Raw genomic sequence first — 19,153 nt, forward strand, 5'->3', positions numbered from 1 at the left:
TTACAACAACAACAACATCATGACCACCACCTGCAGCAACTTGGTCGGTGAGTCTCTCGTAGCTTCTGCCATAGGCAAAGCATCTCTCTGGGCTCCTGGTAATGAGCTACCACGTAACCAGCTTTACACCCATCGATATTAATCCTATTTTCATTTTTATAATTAATATCCATCCCTTTGTTCTTCATCTCCTCTATCCATATTCCCATGGCCACATCCTCTAGCTTGAACATCTGCACATCAATCATCTCCTGGTTTATTATTGTTCTAACGTATCTCACACATGTTCGAACATTTATTGTACTTACTAATCTATAATTAATTTAATCTTATTCATTTAGGAATAAAAAAAACTATAAATATATATATATATAAACAAAGTGGCTATGTTGCATATCTCGATTAATCAAAGCAGGAGAGAATGTGAAGCACCTTTAAATGGCCCCTTTTATACTGCTTATGAACACCCTTTGCAATGTCGTGCGACACCACGTATCCCGGACCGTGAGCCCAAGGGGGATACCTCTCCTCCGGCCATTCCTTCGTCAAAAGTAAAAAAGTATGAGTTAGCAGAGTCCTAAATAATTAATAATGCCTGCCAATGAAACGTAGATTTACTCGTCATAAAGAAACACAAATATGTAATTAAACAACTTTATTCTTACCGTCAATCCCTCCCTCAGGCATGCAATTAAACAACAAATCACCTTTGACTTAGAGAATAGAAAGAAAAGAAACAAAACAAAAGGTTACAGCCATTTGTCCTGAGATGAGAGAAAGTCAAAAAGGACTCTAAAAACAACACTGACAACTTCAGTATCTAAAAGACCAAAAAGATCTGCTTAATGGTCAAGCAGCACACATGAAAGAAATTTTGACAAGTCAACTGTAGCTGTCTTCTATTTATTGCATGGGGATCCTCCTATATCTACCATTTAAAAATGGAACCTGTATGAGTTTTTGCAGCATCTGCTATAATTTAAGATCCTTTGTGAGATAGATAGTTTATGAGCTCATTCATACACACTGAAATGACATTGCATCCATCAGCCACTTACTTATCATTATCACCATCTAACCTGAGCAAATAAATTTATCGAGACATATAAATTTCAAAACTCTTACCTCGGGGGTTATATACCACTTGCTGTCAACTTTTCGATTAGGTCGAGACTTGAAGTTGATCCGACCATACAATAGCCCATGTGTGATGTTAGCCCTTTGCAAGGAAGTAAGCAACTCATCAACACGCGCGAAAGCATCATCATCTGTTTTCATTATGTACTTTGCCGATAAAACATTTGTCTGTTAGAACAAGAAGCAAAAGTTAGTTAGAACCATACAGCATAAAGCAGCTCCACAAACTTTGGTGTCAATAAACTGAGGTCCATATTACCCCATAGATACAAATGGCTATGGTCTTCCATGTAATGATAGTATAATAATCGATAAATGGCATCAGCTGGATGTCACCATATGTGTTTGCCTCCTTCCACAGCTCCTCATTTACCATTTCATTTTTATGCTATCGGAAACCCGGAAAGCAAAAAAAAAAGGGAATCGTGAACATATTAATATGAGTTTATCAAAACATTTAAGTATGGCAACAAGACTCACAAGAATTCTATAATAAGATATTCTTTTTTTTTTTTAAACAAAATGTCTTTTCAAATGCACAACAAATTAGAGGAAAATATATATTTTTTATTTTCCATCACAAGCAGCTAAAAAATTTACACATTAAAATTGAAATCATATGCTCTCGGATCAAGTAAAATGATTTCTCTCTTGTAAGAAGCATTAGACAATCCATTTAAAAGTTAGAATTTTAGATAACAAAAAATTCTAATAACCGACAAGTCCGAGCATTTTAATGTGATTATATCATATTATGGCAGATCAGAAAATTTATTATCATAAATAAAACAGAACCAATGCATGAGTCTCACGTCATCGTAGGGTTTGGGGAGGTCAGGTCTCGCTTATTATCATAAGCAAGACATTAAAATGATACATGGTACCTACGCTTCTTCTTGAATAGGTCACGTCTCGCCTATCTATCGTACATTCAATCACCTCTGGGCGACTATTACAACAACAAAACAGACACATAATGTCATAGCTACTTGTTTTTGGCTACACAGATTTGCTCTTGACATTTAGCTAAGTTGAGGGAAGAAATATTACCAATCACACAAAGAGCAATCAAATCATAGTATATTGTTTCTAATTAACTTCTCTTGGATCTTTACGTATCCTCACTCCACTTTTTGATCTGATGACTACATCAAAAGAAGAAGAAGAAGAAGAAGAAGAAGAAAAAAACTGGTAAAATGATTGTAGGAAATTATACAATTTTCATGTTTGGCTTTCTTACCAGACCTACGAAAAAACGCACAGCAACAGATCCGACACGAACAACATCATACTGCTTCCATGTTCTTCGAACTGCCATTCTATGTTTGAAATTGTTTGCTGTCGAAAAAACACCAACAAAAAGATCCACTGATTTGTGAATGGGTATTGCAGATGACTTCAGTATATCCAAATCCAAAACATGCTCTGAATCCTCTGATGTTGGTAAACCACTGACAATGACAGATATCAATTGTATGTCTCCTGATATTCTTACTTCACCCACAAGCCATGGCTCCAAGCTCTGTAGAACAGAAGCAGATGTCTTCAACTAAGATGATGGCAATCACTAGATACTGCCATATAGCCAGATGAGTTGGGAAATCAGAAAATGGACAAGCTGGTAATAATAGTACTTCTCTGTATGCAAATGATGTTATGTGCTTCCCGTCCACACTCATCTGGATTCCCTCCGCTCCCATCCTTATAGTAGCAATGGCAATGTATCCTTGCCTAAAAGGAAAATATTTTGTTGGTTTTGCACCATCCTTTGGGAGCATAGAACGTCTTGAAAAATTGTAGTGGTCATTAGCCGTGATGATTCCCTTGTTGTCTCTACCCACCATAGGATCGCATTGCTCTAAATCATCCACTGCAAGGAATAGATAAAACTTACAGCTAGCTTCATTAGTACGAAAATGAAAAAGTATGCAATTAAATTCTTAAGCAACATGTACTACAATAAGGATACATGTAAGAAGTAGACATTCTTGCCGCAGATCAGGAATCGAATAACAAGTGAAAATGCACTCGATAGAAATAGTTATCTAGCTATTTGGCTGCACAAAACCCTCGGCAGCAAGAAGAAAAAAAATAAAGTGACAAGAGTGTGGGCACAACCTGGAAATTTCAATACTATCTCATACATTTCCGACGTATGAGATAGATAGTATTGTCCAAACTGATGTACAAAATGTACTAAGTCAGTCCAAACTCCTCTTCTTTTCAAGCATTAGCCCCACAGCTGATTTCCTACTGCATTCACCTTTGGTCAACTAAAACATTTCATCATCTAGATACACCTCCTGTTTGTTCCTTCCTTCATGGTCTTACCTCCTCAATTGTCAAGTATTTCTAGGCAATACCTCCTGCATTTCAATCTCCCTGAATCACTATACGACTATCTCTTTCATAACACAACTGTCATGTTCTCGGAACGGCCATCCTCTGAAGTCTGAACAATCTTTCTCTTGTGTGTAAACCCCCTACTACTTCAGATGTATAGAAAAGACTAAATTTTGTAAGAGCTCGAAGCCAAGTTTCATTGATTCATTCATTTGCCTGAACGACTAACCAGGGTACGTAAAAGAACCGAATAACAGTTCCAGAAAAATTCAACGTGGAACGACATACATTTCCATCAAAAGTTGCTTTTTTTTTCGAAAAAACACTTCCCATAAATGGCATGAGAAAAAAAAACTTGTGGTTTGCGGAAAGTCAATAGACCAGCTTACGAGCGAGGAAACAAATAAGAGAAATATGATCACGGTGAGTGTTCTTAGATTGAATTATTGAGAAAACTTAATGATGATATAATCTTCATGCAGCAGACAGTTCAACATGATCTTTAGCACAAAAGAAAAAGAATTGTTATGGGCATGTAAATGAGTACCCTTCCCGTCATTTTCAGTATCCAGAGGAGGACAACGCTCCTCTTCACCCCAGTCATTAGCCACAGTCCATGTGTTTTGGATGATCACTGGATCCTCAGTTATTTTATCACCGTGAATGCGGACATTGTAGTGCAAGATGACAGGAGGATCTGGCTCCCCTGGAAGTGTGGACCCTGTTAAATCGATCTGGAAATTGCCGAGTAGACCACCTGGAGTGCCAATTACTGTAATAGAGGAACCTTGAACCAGTCCACAAGGTATCACCAACTTGAAAACATCATGACCAAATTCTGAAGCATTCATTCTTCTAATAGAATACGGGCAAAGTTTCTCTTTCACTTTTCCAGGACCAGCATATTTTTCCTCTTCGATTGAGGTCATCAGACTTTCCCATGCAGCTCCAGCTTCCCTGATTGCCTTTACTGCATGAGGTAGGCCTTGAGAACTGCTTATTAAGTGGTCCAAATGATTCCAAGTCTGTAGACACTGAAGCTCTGAGACAGAGAGATTTCTTGGAGAAAAAAGTTTGGAGACTAATGTGATGGTAGATACTACATGTGGGTCATTTTCCGGATTACGAACTACAGGTGAACCCTCAGGATTTGTCCAGTAAAAATAGTCAGAATAGTTCACAGAGAAAGGACTCTGAAGAGAACTTTCGGCTAAGGGATTCTCCAATATCCACAGTCTCAGGAGCAGCAAAGAAAATAAAAAGAGTAACACTAAACCTCCAGACCATTTTCTCATCTTTTGTGAAACAAGCCTTCCAGCAATATCTCCGAAGCTTTTATTGCTTGAACCAAAAAATTTTTAGCCAAAAGAACCATACAACAAATACAAAACCAAGCTTGTTTCTCGAAGAAGCTCCTGCATCTAAAGGTTCTGCTTTGCTCGGAAATGACCATTCCAGCAAGTCCAGAAGCATTTTACTGAAGATGAACAAAGAACAAAAACAAAGGTGAGCCTAATGAAGTATTTAATTATAAATGCCAAGGTCAAACAAATCAAAGGGTCTTTGCAACTTCAAGCAGCCAAATTCTTGTGTAAAGACTATTTTAATAATAGCTAACACAGTAAATCTTATCCTCTTTTTTTTATGTTATTTGTTGATGATATTATCTTAATTGATGAGAGCCTAAGTGAAATTAATTATAAATATGAGCTATGGAGGCAAACCTTACAAACTAAATGTTTTAGATTAAATATGATTAAAATCAAATATATAAAATATAGTTTTAGTGATTCTAGATATAGATAGGAGAATATAGTTAAATTGCATGGAGAAAAAGTTACTTCAAGGAAAAGCTTTAGGTATCTTGGATCAATTATTCACAAGATGAAAAGATCGATGAAGATATTATTCATGGAGTAAAAACGGGATAGTTAAAATGGTGAGAGGCATCACAAGTTTTGTGATCATCAAATACCCTTAAGATTGAAAAAAAAATTATAAGACAGTTATGAGACTTAACAATATTTTATGGATCTGAATATTAGTTAGTTAAGAAACAACATATTCAAAAAATTTGTGTTGCCGAGATAAGAATATTAAGATGGATGTGTGGAGTTACTATGAAAGATAAAAAATATATTTTTTTATTCGTGAACAATAAGGTATTGCTTTGATAGAGGATAAGATGAGAAAATATCATTTAAGATACTATGGGCATGTGTTTAGAAGATTTCCGGATGCGATAGTTAAAAGAGGTAAAATGATTAGTGTTGGTGGTGCGAGGAGAGATAGAGGAAGACATAAAAAGACTTTAATAGAAATCATAAATAAAGATTTAGGTATTTTAAATGTAATTAAACATATGGCTTTTTATAGATCTCAACGGCGACAAGAAATTCATGTATTGACCCTAAATAGTTGGGACTTGCGATTTTATTGTTGTTGTCATTGTTGTGGCATTTGGAAAATGACAAAGCAAAATTCAGTTCTCTATTTAGCCACTAAGATTATATCTTCAACTACAATTCCTTGGACATGGAAGTGAATTGAATGATGCATTTGCAGTGTTCTGTCAGATTCACATTTAGGAAGTGCAAGCTTAGTGAGGTAACAAATAGTCGTCATGTGTTTCTTTCTACAGATGGAAGAATGTGGGGATTATGAGCTTGATTTCATATTGTTTAATTTTCCTGACATGTTAACCAATGTAGTCAGATAAGCAGCAAGTAGATGACCTATTTTTAACTCAATGCTAATCACCACTAAAAAGATGATGGTTTGTGTATTTATTATGAAGAAGGATGGAGATTTTCTATGAATCGAACTGTTCATTGCAAGTCCACTTTGCTTCTCTGTTTTTTCTTTTCATTTGCCCCTTTTTGATGAGCTGAGAAAGAGCACCTCAAAATAGAGGAAGTTCCCCCAAAAAGAAAACATCCAACAAATCAATCAAACTCAATCTCTTCCATAGCAATGTGGTCACAAACTTAATCGAATACCAATAGTCAAAATCATAATCGAATTGAGATTTGTTCCAAAAGGAAAGAAAGAATGCAGCAGACATTTAAAGTTCCAAAAGGAGGAAAAGGAATTAACAAGCTAATCTAAAAAGCAGGAAAAATGCAGCAGACATTTCAGCAGATCATCCGGCAAAGCAATTCAAAGTACTCCTTAAAAGCGCTTCCTTTCTGGTAGAATTGAGATTTATTAGGTGAAGAAGGGTCGACAGAGTAGTAAAAATACCGAGCTTCAAATGAAAAGGAAAGAAAGGATTAGCAAGCTCAGCTCAGCTCAGCAGTAGGAAGAAAAGCTGCTGAGCTTACAGGCAAATGAGTGGGATCAGGCAGATTACAGCTGCTGTGCTTCCTATAACACCGCATCAATGATTCATCTTCTATCCGGAGAAAGAGGAAGGACCAAGAAACAGAAATGACACCATTTGAAGTGGGTCAAAATGAACAAAAAAGGGTTCTTTTTGTTACTTTTCCTTCGATGAAACATCAAGAGAAGCATATTTCAGAAGGTCAGCTACAAAAGATAAGCTGAAGCAGCACGTCCAGGGATTGAAAACCCTGAACTCCAGGAAAGAAAGTCCACAATCAAATGGAGGGAGAGAGAAAGAGAGAGAGGATTACCTGCGTTCTATGTTAGCATCACTGACGACCAAACCGAAACGTAAGAAAGTAGTGCCGGCGATAACTTCAACCAAGCCAAACGCATATAAGAGAGAGCTGAAAGAAGCTTCTTTCCTCTGTTGGGATCGTATTCCAAGCTGGGCTTCTTTGGATCCATCATTGCCAGCAGTACTAGCAGCAGCATTACTCTATCTCCCATCCTTCCTACATCAGATTACACTACGGAGTGCAGATAGAGAAGACCGACAACAGAGCTTACTCGGATTCTGTTCTCGGACAGCCACCAAAGCGTTCGTTCGCGCAACAAGACAAACGACCAACTACACCACCCCACAGCAACAACGACAAGAGCATCAGCAGCAACCACAACACATCTTTTCCTCTGAATCCAAGAAAATTCCACACACCAATTTGATGGCCAAATCCTCACTCTCTATCACTTTCCTCTCTGAAAAGTATCCATCAGAACAATAATACCATTTTATTTATTTCATTGGAACAAATGACATATTTTCATGAATAAAAATATTATTCTTTGAATCTATCACATAATAAATATTTAAAAAAATTGATGACTTTCGTCTTTGAGATAGATTATAAATTTATCCATTTATTATTTTATCCAACTTCATGAATAAATTTTTGTAATCATACATAGTCTCCGTGTCTAAGTACCACTTGTTTAGTATGATTTCTTAATTTGATTATTTTTATTATAATAATATTCGAAAGTATAACGACTATATATTTTTTTTTCAACGATAGCATTGAATTTTGAAATGATTATATGTTTGGCCTATTGTATTTCATCTTTCTTATTTTTGTTTTGGACTTTGATCTTTTTCATTGTTTCTTCCTCTTTCTCTGTCACAACCATAACCTCTTCCATCGCTACGATCACCTAAGCCTTAATTTTTTTTCTTTCATAGTGAGCTTTGTCTAGAGAACTCATTCTGCTGTATTTAGTTTCTTCTTATTAACTAAATATTCATATGCTTGTAAATAATTCATTAGTTCATCAATAATTATTTGGTTTAAATTCTTTAATTCTCTTCGATAAAGGCCATGATAAAGTTAATTTTTTCGACCAAAGTATTTTTTTGATCATATGCATATTTTCTAAATTCTAATAATTTTTTTCTTAGTTGATTGACAATGGTAGGAACTCTTAGAATGTTTCAAATTTAACTTAAAGATTCCTTTGAAAGAGTTTTGAAGAATCTCATAAGTATCTATAGATGTGTTTATGATCATAACTTTTTCAAAGTTGCCTTCATCTAACCGTCGATGGATGAGAAAAAACGCTTTCTTGTTTTTCTTCCTCATGTCCTTCGAGGAAACTCTTTAGCTCATCTTAAGGATGACATTATCTTAAGGCTACTCATAGTCTCTTTTTACCGACTCTTATATGTCTTATGATCCAAATAATACCTTTATAGGAAAAGAAAAAAAATGAGATAAATAGAGTTAAGAGAGAGAAAAAAAAAGGGGATGAAATAAGAGGTAAACTAAATTTTTTATTTTTTTTGCTGACAACTCTCTACATTTTTTTTTTTGTCATGATAAAGCTCATCTATTTATATGGCCAAAGTTACATATTGTTATGGCTACATTCATATAATTTATTTTATTGTATATAACTTATTTATTTTCATAATTTCTTCTTCATAGTAATCTTTATTATGATGTTTCTCTATTCTTATTAAATTTTAAATATTATAATTATCTTCGCTATGTGATCGATCCTCTCTTTTAATTAAATTTAATTTTCTTACCATTAGCAGCGGAAGAGGAGTGCGCCAAAAACATAGAGACATGAAAGAAGACAACACTTGAACCATTCGACTCTTATCTATGTGAAAATCCAGATGGAATAATTGACGGGCATAATCGATTGCAAGAGAAGAGCTCCATTGATGTCTTTGCAACAGTTAAATTATAGGAAGGAAATGGCATGCAGTAATTAATCTCTGTTTTCGATGTGTCGTAAGAGTTCGGTGGCCAAAGACGAGCACGAATCTGGCGTCTCAGAAGGGAGGGAACTCGACTCGCGACGAGCATTTGCTCCTGGGGAAGACGGGGCACTCGATGAGCTCCTTCCCCCAAGTATCCACGCACAGGTAGATCTGATACAGTTGCCTGTTACCCGACTCATCCACATTGCACTGGATTCCAGGAGTGTAGCCGATGGCTTCTCTAATGGCGCCGGCTATGCCTCGCAAGCTGTAGAATCCACCGTCGGGTCGAATCCCTGCATCTTGCAACACTTTGAGCAGGTCGACTTGCTTCTTGAGGTAGAGCGCTGCCTGGAAGTAGGAGCGTTGGTCGAGAAGGGACTCGGAGCAAGTCCCGTGCTTCCTCCATTCGTGGCTCCAGAAGCTTGAGCCGTCGCCACTGGGACATGCTAACGTTGGCCAGTTCATCTGCATCATTCCCATCAGATCGCTCATCTGCACACACAGATCGATGTAAGCTATCGATGGTTCGACCATCTCAGTTCGTATCAGAGATAGATCACCTCGGACGCATCGTACGGCCAATCGGAATCGCAATTAGATGGGTAGGAGCCGTCGTTGTAGTTCGGCCACAGCCCGTGGATGCCGAAGTCCGACGCAGGTTTACCGGTGGAAGGATAGCAGCAGCTTTGCCTGGTGTCGCAGTACGATCCTGGCCACTGCAGCAAGAACGTGAGTGGTCATGAGGTTGCCGCCTCTTGGAAGGAAGCAAGGAAGGAAGGAAGAAGAGTTCCCCACCTGTTGAACGAAGTAGAAGAAGTCGAAGTCGTGGGCGGTGGATGCGACCGCGGAGAGGGGGAGGATGAGAAGGAAGGCAGAGAACCGTGGCAACTTCATGTTTGGTCGGAAGGGATGAGAGACTCCCTCGACGTGTTGGCCTACATATAAGGAGAGACTCAAAGCGTTTGGAAGATGGATCGCGTAACCATGTTGGCATGATGAATAGGGCGACATGCTTTCTCTTTGTGGAAGCTTGCAGTGCTCTTGTTTGTGAGGCAAGCAAACGCCATGTTTGGATGGATTACGATACTCGTTAGCTTCCATGAAAACCTGCCTGGCTTCAGCTGGCGGGTCAGCGACGCCTGCAAGGAAGAAGAAGGTCAAGCTTCACGCGACCGCCCTCTTCTGCGTCTTCTTGGATCAGTAAAAGTGTTGGCGTCCTCCATGCAAATGATGCTGAAGGATGGCCTACTTCAGGACCATCTACTTAATGTTTGAGATGAAGATTAAAAGAAGACTAATAAATAGTTTCATCTCATGTTATTAAAGATTTAAAGAGTCCGATGACAAGTCAAAACAGAGTGATGATAAGGTCAAAGCATTTGTTCTTTTAATCTACCGTAAAAAGAATTTAAGTTTCTTCAGGTAAAATGAGGTGAATCTTCTAGCATTACATCCATCGGTGATGAAACTTTGCAATAGTGATGGTTTTCCTCTTCTTTTATCTTTATCTTGAAGATGAACACATAGGAGGTGTCCAAGTATTCCATAGGCAGAGTGTTCCTCGTTTTACTCAAGTCTGCCTCCTGTCGAAAGATGTTGTGTTTCTCACTGGTTGCAAGGAGAGATCAAATAATGGCGGCAGCCAAGAACAATGGCATGTGAACCATGACCGTTCTATGTTCCTCACTGGTTGCATGGAGGGATCAAATAGGTTCACTGGCCACATCCGATGTCATGCGCTGCTATTAGTAGGCCCATGGCCACGAGGAGATTGAAGAGCTGTGATCTGTGTGAAGAATCTAACGCTCGCAGGAGGAACAATGGCATGTGAATCATTCACTAAGTTTGCAGAAAACCCTCTGCATAAATAGCTCGTGTACAGAAGCAAACTGCATACATGATGAGATAGCTTGAAGATGGCAACAATGATGATTTATTGTAGTGTAAGAAGAATAATCGAGAAACAAACAACACCAGTATCAACATGGGAATAGCAAGAAGGAGGGTTCCCTGCAGATCCTTCTTTCTACAAACTTGATGTTGCTCAGTTTCCTGCGACACCAAACCAGTTGATCGGTCTTGACTTTGGACATCCGTAGCACTCTTCCTACCAACTTGAGGTCTCCTTTAGAGAAGAAAAGGTCCTGATTTGATCTGTCTTCTTTTGGCTTCTTCAACTTGTTGATGATGCAATTCCCAGTTCCTAGCATCTCTCTCAGCTTCTTCTCTTTCTGCCCAAGAAAACGAAGGATGTTAGAGTTATTATTATAAGTGTTTGTCATGTCAACATGATCTACCTTGTGTAGATCAGATCGGACAACTTCCATGAGGTCAAAATCTGATGGATCTTGCAGTTCAGCATGAGACCCTATGAAGCCTCTGAGAATCCATGGAGTTGCATCCTCGTCTGCCTTGACAAATTCCCAGAAGATCCTCAGTGACTCCTTCATGATCTCTTCTATCGATTCACTTGTTATAAGACAGTTGACTTTCTGTTGATCCTCCATCTTCTCTTCCAAATCCTCTGCAACAAAACTGACGCTCAATCCTTCCAGAAAAAGAAACAGGAAGAAACTTAGTGTCGCTTACCTCTGATCAAAGGCACTTGGAGAAGGTTTCGGAGAACACACCGATTTCGAACGAAATGTGCCAGCATTGGTCGTTGAAATGGCTTGTTCTCGATAAACCTCTGAATGGTGACTTGAAATTGTTGGAATTCTTCAGCCACTCGATTGTAGTAATGGTTTCGGCACGTATCAGACTCGAATAATTTCCGAGCTTTCTCATACTGCCATCTCAGGAACTCCCATGACAGGCATGTCTGCCCAACATACAACATTTCCAAATCACTATGTATCTCTTTGATGAACTTCTCAGTTGGATCAGCGCTCAGTTTCTGACGAATCGACCGAAAGCTTTGGGAGAGAATGGATGAGCGAGGTTTCACTGATTTGAGAGGATCCTTCAGCTGAAGAAAGCCTGGAATAATTAACACGAGTTGTTAAGATTTGGATGGTTGATGGCAATGGATGAGCCGCTTACCTATTGCAAACATCTTCTGATAGTTGATGACGTCAAGCTTCCTCATCCTCTCCCTGTAGCTCTTGTGTGACTTGTGCAGCTCGTCCACGGGATCCTCATGCAGCAGCAAGCTCTTGTCGATCGTCGTCAGTGGCTTCAGATCATCGACCGTTTTGGGGCTCTCTGACTCCTCTACAATGGTCGGCAGACCGATGTCCCTCTCTCCTCGCAACTCCAACCTGAGCTGTTCTATCAGGCGCTGATGATCCAACCCATCGTCGTCCTCATCACCTGCGTCCTTCCACTGTGTTTCTGAGCAGGAGAGTGATCTTGAAGGATTGTTGCCACTGGAGATGTGGACTGCCTTATCCTCCAAACGTTCTTCTTCATGGATTGTTGAATCCTCTGCAGCATGTTCATGCCCATCGAAGTCTCTCTCCGACAAGAATCCATCAGAGTCTGCAACGAGTTCATGCACCGAGTAGCCGTCGCTAATGCTAAGGGAGTCGGAATCGGAACCGAAGCCCGAGAACTCCTCTGCTTCGAGCTCTCCTCCGGTCTCAGCTACAACCTCGTCGAACACATTGCTTGACGATTTCCTGTGTGCAGCATCGCAACCAGCAGCCGCCGCACCAGAGTGCTTGCGATCTCCATCTGGCGAAAAGCTCGTTTCGGCTTCTGGCTCTTCCATGACGCCACTGGGAGTGCTCGTGCTCGTGTTCGTGCTCGAAGAAGATTTGCCTTCTCCGTCATCATCATTAACATGCGACGCAGGTTCTTCATTGTTGTCTTTCCGATGACTTGGGGCCAAGCTTGAGCTGGCGGACCCGCCTAACTTGTCTATCCTGCTTCTGCATGGCCATGAACGGAACAGCAAGCTCTCAGATCATAAAACAGGGATAATTAGCTTGAGCATCAACGAAGCAGTAGTTTCCGAGACTTATCCCACCTGAGAGCACGCTTGACTGTGAAGACGATCAAAATGAGCAGTGAAATGAGGGTAAAACACCGGCAAGCGTGATCGAGGAGATCCATCCTTCCAACTCCCTGTTCATGGAACTGAGGTGGTGCACATGAACAACAGATAATATATGTGATTCACCCACCATTAACTCCGCTTCAAGCAAGCATCCGTAATCTTGTTATGCTCTGTACGATCTGCAGAACAAATGGACAATCTACCTATAACAACGGAATAATAAACATTAAAAGATCTCGAACGTGAACCCAAATGGAAGACATGAAGCTTGGGGTTGGAATACATGGTAATGGGAGGTCGAAGTCCCACCTAATGGATGTGATATGAGACACGAAAGTGAGGTTTCTCGGCAAGGGAGTTGCTTGCAATTTACCCAACTAGCTAGCCTGCGAGATCTCATGGTTTCTGGTGGTCTTCCTTGTGCGGCCAAGTGTTGCGAGGGAGAGAGAACTCAGGTGAATGGCTGACCAAGCCAATTGCAAGGGATCCAAGCAAGCAGTCCTTCCATCTCTCTCTCTCTCTGCTATGTGAGAATGGTGTCAACATGATTCACCGGAAAACATTGAATTGATTTCATGTTACTCCAACCTTCAACATGAAATCAATATCTATGTCAACATGAAATCAATAGTTTGTGCTTGATATATATAAAATGATAGATAAACGATCGACACCACATCGTTCGATATCTACGTTAGCGCCCGATAAACATCCATGCTATCTTTCGATTTTTTTTTAGAATATTTTTTTTTCAAATATGATGATATTATTATTTTTTAATTATATATTCTATTTTTTAATCTTGAAAAACAACTAACATGAACATCGTAGGGATATTATTATTATTATTATTATTATATATCCTTTCGATATATGATTTCCAAACAAAATAGATTATCAGCTCGAGCCTAATTAAACTAAGTTTAATAAATGGAGCATGCAATCAATCAAATCTGGAATTCACACCTTCCTAATTAATGTTGGATGAACATAATCATCATCGGTTAATAAGAACACACAAAAGTTACTATATCGGCCTAATTTGGATTGCAACTTGGATGAGTCTCTCATCAAATCCCACATGCCCAATCCAAGAAAACATGGAGGTATGTTCGATTGTATTCCAAGCATTTCAAGGATCATCAAGATCAGGTTGATGGTTCGAAAGCAACCTTCCAATCAAATCCATTGGTACATGCTTGTGTCTCAATTCATGCTTATAATTAGCACTCATCGTAAGAAATAATTTAGAAACCTTCCACATTTAATTTCATCCACATCAATCCAAATCTTAGACTGCGAATTGTTGCTGTAGCATCATTCCTCCTGTTCTTCTTTTTCTCGGACATTGCCTCGATAAACATACATATTTATATATTTATTTCATTTATTGTTTTCTAATCTACACCTTAATCGAGATAAATCCCAAAAGCAGTAATTGTGTGCGTGTGTTGACCGTCGAGAAATGCTTACGTGAGAGGAAATGGACTGAACATTTCGTATCTTCGACAAATGTCAATCGAGCAATCAACATGGCACAGATTGTGTGGATCATGAGAGGTAGGACCCAACCATCGTGTGGTGGGTAAATTAGTCTGTCTAAAAACGAAACCATCGTCCGGAGAGAGAGAAATATAGTTAGTTACATGATCGGACCAAACCGGACGGTCGAACCAAAAAAATTGATTCGTGTCGAAAAATCAAAATAAACTGAAATAATTTTTTGGATAAGTCGTATGAATCGATCGATTTACGTCAAATCAATCCGATCTTAAATCTTTCTTTCTTTCTTTCTAGTTATTTTCTGAGGATATTTACATAAATCATTAAATTAGAATTAACGTGAGAAATAAATTAGGATTTTAATGATGATAAAGAAGAAGATGATGAGATATGAAGCTCCCATATAAGGAGAATTGGATTTGAAGATTGGAATAAATATTGCAGAAAGACTTTTAAAAATTCAGATTAGAGCATGGAATTGACATTTTGAGATGATTAAAGGTGTCTATTTTGATCAAGGATTCATGTGTATATGTTATTTAATTCATGATAATTATATTGGATAAATTATTTCTTCAATATCACTGAACAATTGATTTTGAACATAATATTGGTTAATGTTTTCACTTTTTTTTCATTTGTATTAAAATTTTCCTTTTAATTATTTTTTAATATTTAAATTTTTTTTACCATGTATATAATTTTAAATTATTTTATATATTTAAAATATTTATTAATTAACACACTGTAAGATCAATTGTCCCATTGATTCTAATAAGGCTTAATCGGATCACTTCCCAATTTGGTTCTAATAAGTATTACTAAAAAATTATTGCTATGAGTCCCATACTTATTTATTTCCCCAAAAAAAACAACTTCATTAATAAAAAAAATTGATGGTTTTTTTCTTTAAAAATTATTAATAAAATCGATATGAAACAACCAATTTATTTCAAGCGAATCAAAAGATTCAAATCTGAAAGATGAATTTTTTTTTCTAAACATTAAAATATTTGTTGGCTTTAGCATGAATGATCAATCAATTAACTATATGATTTATTTTATAAAATAAATATGATATCTTATAATTATTCTTACTAAATATTATTTATTTATGATATCTCTAACAACATTCAAAATCCGACCCGTCAGCGGAGAGCGAGGAAGACATGTTTGCCTTCGAATCGAAGCTTCCAGGCGCAACCCCATTGAACGCTCGGCGTTTATATATATATATATAGAGAGAGAGAGAGAGAGAGAGAGAGAGAGTAAAGGACGGACGGATTCGTCACCTCTCTCACCTTGCTGCCGCCCACCTTTGACTTCTTCCTCTCTCTTTCCTTTTGCCTGCCTCTTCTGTTTCAAACGATGGCGGCGAGCAATTACTCTCATCAGGTCTCTTTTATATGAGAGACTTCCGAGTCGCAGTGCCTTGTGAACCTTGCACGCCTTTCACTGCGGCTTCTGGGGAAGAGTTGCCATGGGAAGAACACCTTGCTGCGATAAAGGCGTGAAGAAGGGCCCCTGGACTCAAGAAGAGGACCTTGTCCTAGCCTCCTATGTCAAGGAGCACGGCCCTGGTAATTGGAGGGCTGTGCCTACCAACACCGGTGAGCTCCTCAAGATTTAGCATCGCGTACATGATTACTGTGATCTGTTCCTAATCACTGCTTATGCATCGGTTTCCGCGGGCAGGGTTGATGAGGTGCAGCAAGAGCTGCAGGCTCCGGTGGACTAATTACCTCAGGCCGGGCATCAAGCGTGGCAACTTCACAGATCAGGAGGAGAGGCTCATCGTCCATCTCCAAGCTCTTCTTGGCAACAGGTATCGACGTCCTCCTTCGCCTCATCGCGGATTGCAGTGGTTAATATGCGTCCGAGGGAGTGCAGGTGGGCAGCCATAGCTTCGTATCTGCCGGAGAGGACGGACAACGACATCAAGAACTACTGGAACACCCATCTGAAGAAGAAGCTGAGGAGGATTCAGGGAAGTGGAGACGGTGCGACGTCCAACGGTGGGCTCTCCAGATGCCCACCCGTCTCCAAGGACCAGTGGGAGAGGAGGGTACAGGCCGACATCCGCATGGCGAAGCAAGCCCTCACCGAGGCCTTGTCCTTGCAGAAGCCGAGCTGCCTCGGCGACCGGAAGCCACAGAGTAGCGGCTTCTCGTTAACGGCACCGATCACTACCACCTACGCCTCGAGCACCGAGAACATCTCTCGGCTGCTACAAGGATGGATGAAGCAGTCGCCTGCCGCGGGAGCTGACATGGTGGCCGGAGGCGACTCGACCTCCACCGAGGGTTCGGCTACCGTAGCAAGCAACAATGGTGTGTCACCGGTGGGACTGCCGGACTCAGCGTTCAAGATCGAGACACCGACGCCGGAGTTATTGGAGCCGAACCTATTCCTAAGCGAGAACAGGGCGGCCATGGAAGCTCCGGTCTTTATCTCCTTGTTCGAGACATGGCTCTTTGATGACAGTATGCCACTGGATGACACGGCTGAGTTGTTATAGGAGGACCCTGAGATGAATTGATCCATCCCTCGATGTTTGAGCGGAAAGATAGCTCAACTCAAGGAGATTAAGGCGTAAATTCCGAAGAACAGCATAATGATGTCTGCTTTGGGAACTCGTCTTCCTCATGTTACTACTACTGTAATGGAAGCTTTAGTTTGAATGGTGTAACTGCATAAAAAGATGAAGAACACTGATAGTAGATCATGTCATGTTGCTCTATGTTCTTTTTTGGTGGATTACTCCTTCACAAGGCTCCAAGATAGATAGGCAAGACGATAGATAGTCAATACAACAATACGCCTGACGTACGTCAAAGTTGGATACAACATCCAAATCACCATCACATCATACGGAGACTCGATCTCACGTGACAGTCGAAAGTCATTGACAAGAATAAGCACGAATAGTTATACCGTAATATTATAATAATATCCGGCAATTCACTGCATGACATGATTGGTTATTTCACATAATAATAACAATAATAATAATAATAATAATAATAGCTCTCTAACTCCTACCGCAACCCAATGATGACTTAACACGGTATCGAAGGTATCTCAAGTGAGCCTTTAAGCCTATTTTTTAATATATATATATATATATATATATATATATATATAATTCATAATTCTTGAATCAATCTCCATAAGCATAGGCGAAAAAAATAATTAGTTTTACATGGCCAATTGAATCCTTGTCTTCCGATGTCATCGGAGCTATCCTACGTTTTAGAAGTTAGGACGTATCCTATGTTGGATTACGGCGTCATTGTGAGTTTTAATACACTGGATTACTCCATTATTTTGATCTTTGTGACTGATAACTGTTGGAGGACCATGAATACTCTTAATGGCTTGGATATATGTTCCTGTTATACCCGGAGAAACACAAACCTGACAAAGAAAGCTCTACTCCTTGCATGGTCTGGAAAGCTCCACAAGTTTAGGCTCTTCATCCTTTCTTTCTCATGCAGATGAAGGTGTAAATGCTTCACTCTCATGGCTGCCATGACGTCCTTGGATATACAAACCTTCTTTTCACCTTTAATATAATATGTGTTGGCCTGTCCCCGTCATTGTGACAAGTGATGCCACCGATACAGATTGTATAATAAATAATAAACTTTAATCCTAACTTATGAATAAACATAAAACAAAAAAAGAGAACCAGAAATAGAGAGAGGGAGAGAGAGAGAGAGAGAAAAGATTGATTCAACCTCCATCTTCATACATTTGACTTGAATGTGGTTCCTCCGAATTTTATTTTTATTTTTATTTTTGCATTTATGGGTCCTTTTTTCACCGTTTTATTGCTTCTTTCATTGGCTCGTGTGCTATAATATTTGATAGTTTGGTATTTAATTAGTATTGACGTATCCTTTTTAATTTACACAAACTGAGAAAAAGAACATTTTGATATTTCTTGCTGCCTGTTATTTAGGGTTCTATTCCCAAATAAATAAATATATATATATATATATATATATATATATATATATATATATATATTATTAATAATTATGTTGATGTCTTTGATAGGGAATATACAATTATCGGGACACTCATCATGCAAACGTCACATAAGACTCGTGGGGAAGAAAAAGCTAGATGACCTAATACACACTTGTTCACATGGTGATATTACACTTGTTCACATGGTGATATTAGACTCAAAGAGGAAGCTATTACCGATTACCTTCCTATAAAATATTCATAAGAATATTCTCAATAGTTCAGGGCAACTCAAGTTAGTTACTATCTCTCTGTGTGAAATATTTACGGGAGTTTATGGGGCAACTCGAGATTATTACAAATCGCTTTCCTTACGAAATCTTTATATAATATTTTATCTCTTCAATGTAAGTATCAAAAGATACCCTTAACTCCAAATAAAAAGGAGGGCACCACAAATCGAGAACTTAGATCTGAATAAATTGATATCGGGACTAATTTAAACATCAGATAAATTGGTTCGAAAAGCCTCTCCCAATTTCAATTTTTGTGCTAAGTGACAATCAGGGAGAATGCACTTACTTTTCACCTCGAAGGACTCC

At 38.9% G+C, this 19,153-nt stretch overlaps 3 protein-coding genes and 1 pseudogene across 3 annotated transcripts; 1 reads left to right on the forward strand and 3 right to left on the reverse strand.

The window, feature by feature from the left end:
- Positions 1-17: 17 nt before the first annotated feature.
- On the reverse strand, positions 18-7,313 carry LOC135640120 (beta-1,3-galactosyltransferase GALT1-like). Its single transcript, XM_065154267.1, has 8 exons — positions 7,116-7,313; positions 4,028-4,957; positions 2,772-3,007; positions 2,378-2,659; positions 1,397-1,525; positions 1,126-1,305; positions 433-540; positions 18-233 (listed from the first exon to the last, which is right to left on the reverse strand). The coding sequence occupies exons 2-8, from the start codon at positions 4,773-4,775 to the stop codon at positions 18-20; spliced, it is 1,899 nt and encodes a 632-aa protein (XP_065010339.1). The 5' UTR covers positions 4,776-4,957; positions 7,116-7,313.
- A 1,679-nt stretch (positions 7,314-8,992) lies between these two features.
- Positions 8,993-9,970, reverse strand: LOC135672257 (extracellular ribonuclease LE-like). Its single transcript, XM_065180718.1, has 3 exons — positions 9,869-9,970; positions 9,634-9,789; positions 8,993-9,565 (listed from the first exon to the last, which is right to left on the reverse strand). Exons 1-3 carry the CDS (start codon positions 9,965-9,967, stop codon positions 9,143-9,145), a joined length of 678 nt encoding a protein of 225 aa, XP_065036790.1. The 5' UTR covers positions 9,968-9,970; the 3' UTR covers positions 8,993-9,142.
- A 1,040-nt stretch (positions 9,971-11,010) lies between these two features.
- On the reverse strand, positions 11,011-13,308 carry LOC135672258 (uncharacterized; annotated as a pseudogene).
- A 2,605-nt stretch (positions 13,309-15,913) lies between these two features.
- On the forward strand, positions 15,914-17,306 carry LOC135672259 (myb-related protein 306-like). Its single transcript, XM_065180719.1, has 3 exons — positions 15,914-16,186; positions 16,272-16,401; positions 16,467-17,306. The coding sequence occupies exons 1-3, from the start codon at positions 16,057-16,059 to the stop codon at positions 17,092-17,094; spliced, it is 888 nt and encodes a 295-aa protein (XP_065036791.1). The 5' UTR covers positions 15,914-16,056; the 3' UTR covers positions 17,095-17,306.
- The last annotated feature ends 1,847 nt before the right edge of the window (positions 17,307-19,153 follow it).

Source organism: Musa acuminata, chromosome BXJ1-4 (genome assembly GCF_036884655.1).
Source record: "Musa acuminata AAA Group cultivar baxijiao chromosome BXJ1-4, Cavendish_Baxijiao_AAA, whole genome shotgun sequence".
Lineage (NCBI taxonomy): Eukaryota > Viridiplantae > Streptophyta > Magnoliopsida > Zingiberales > Musaceae > Musa > Musa acuminata.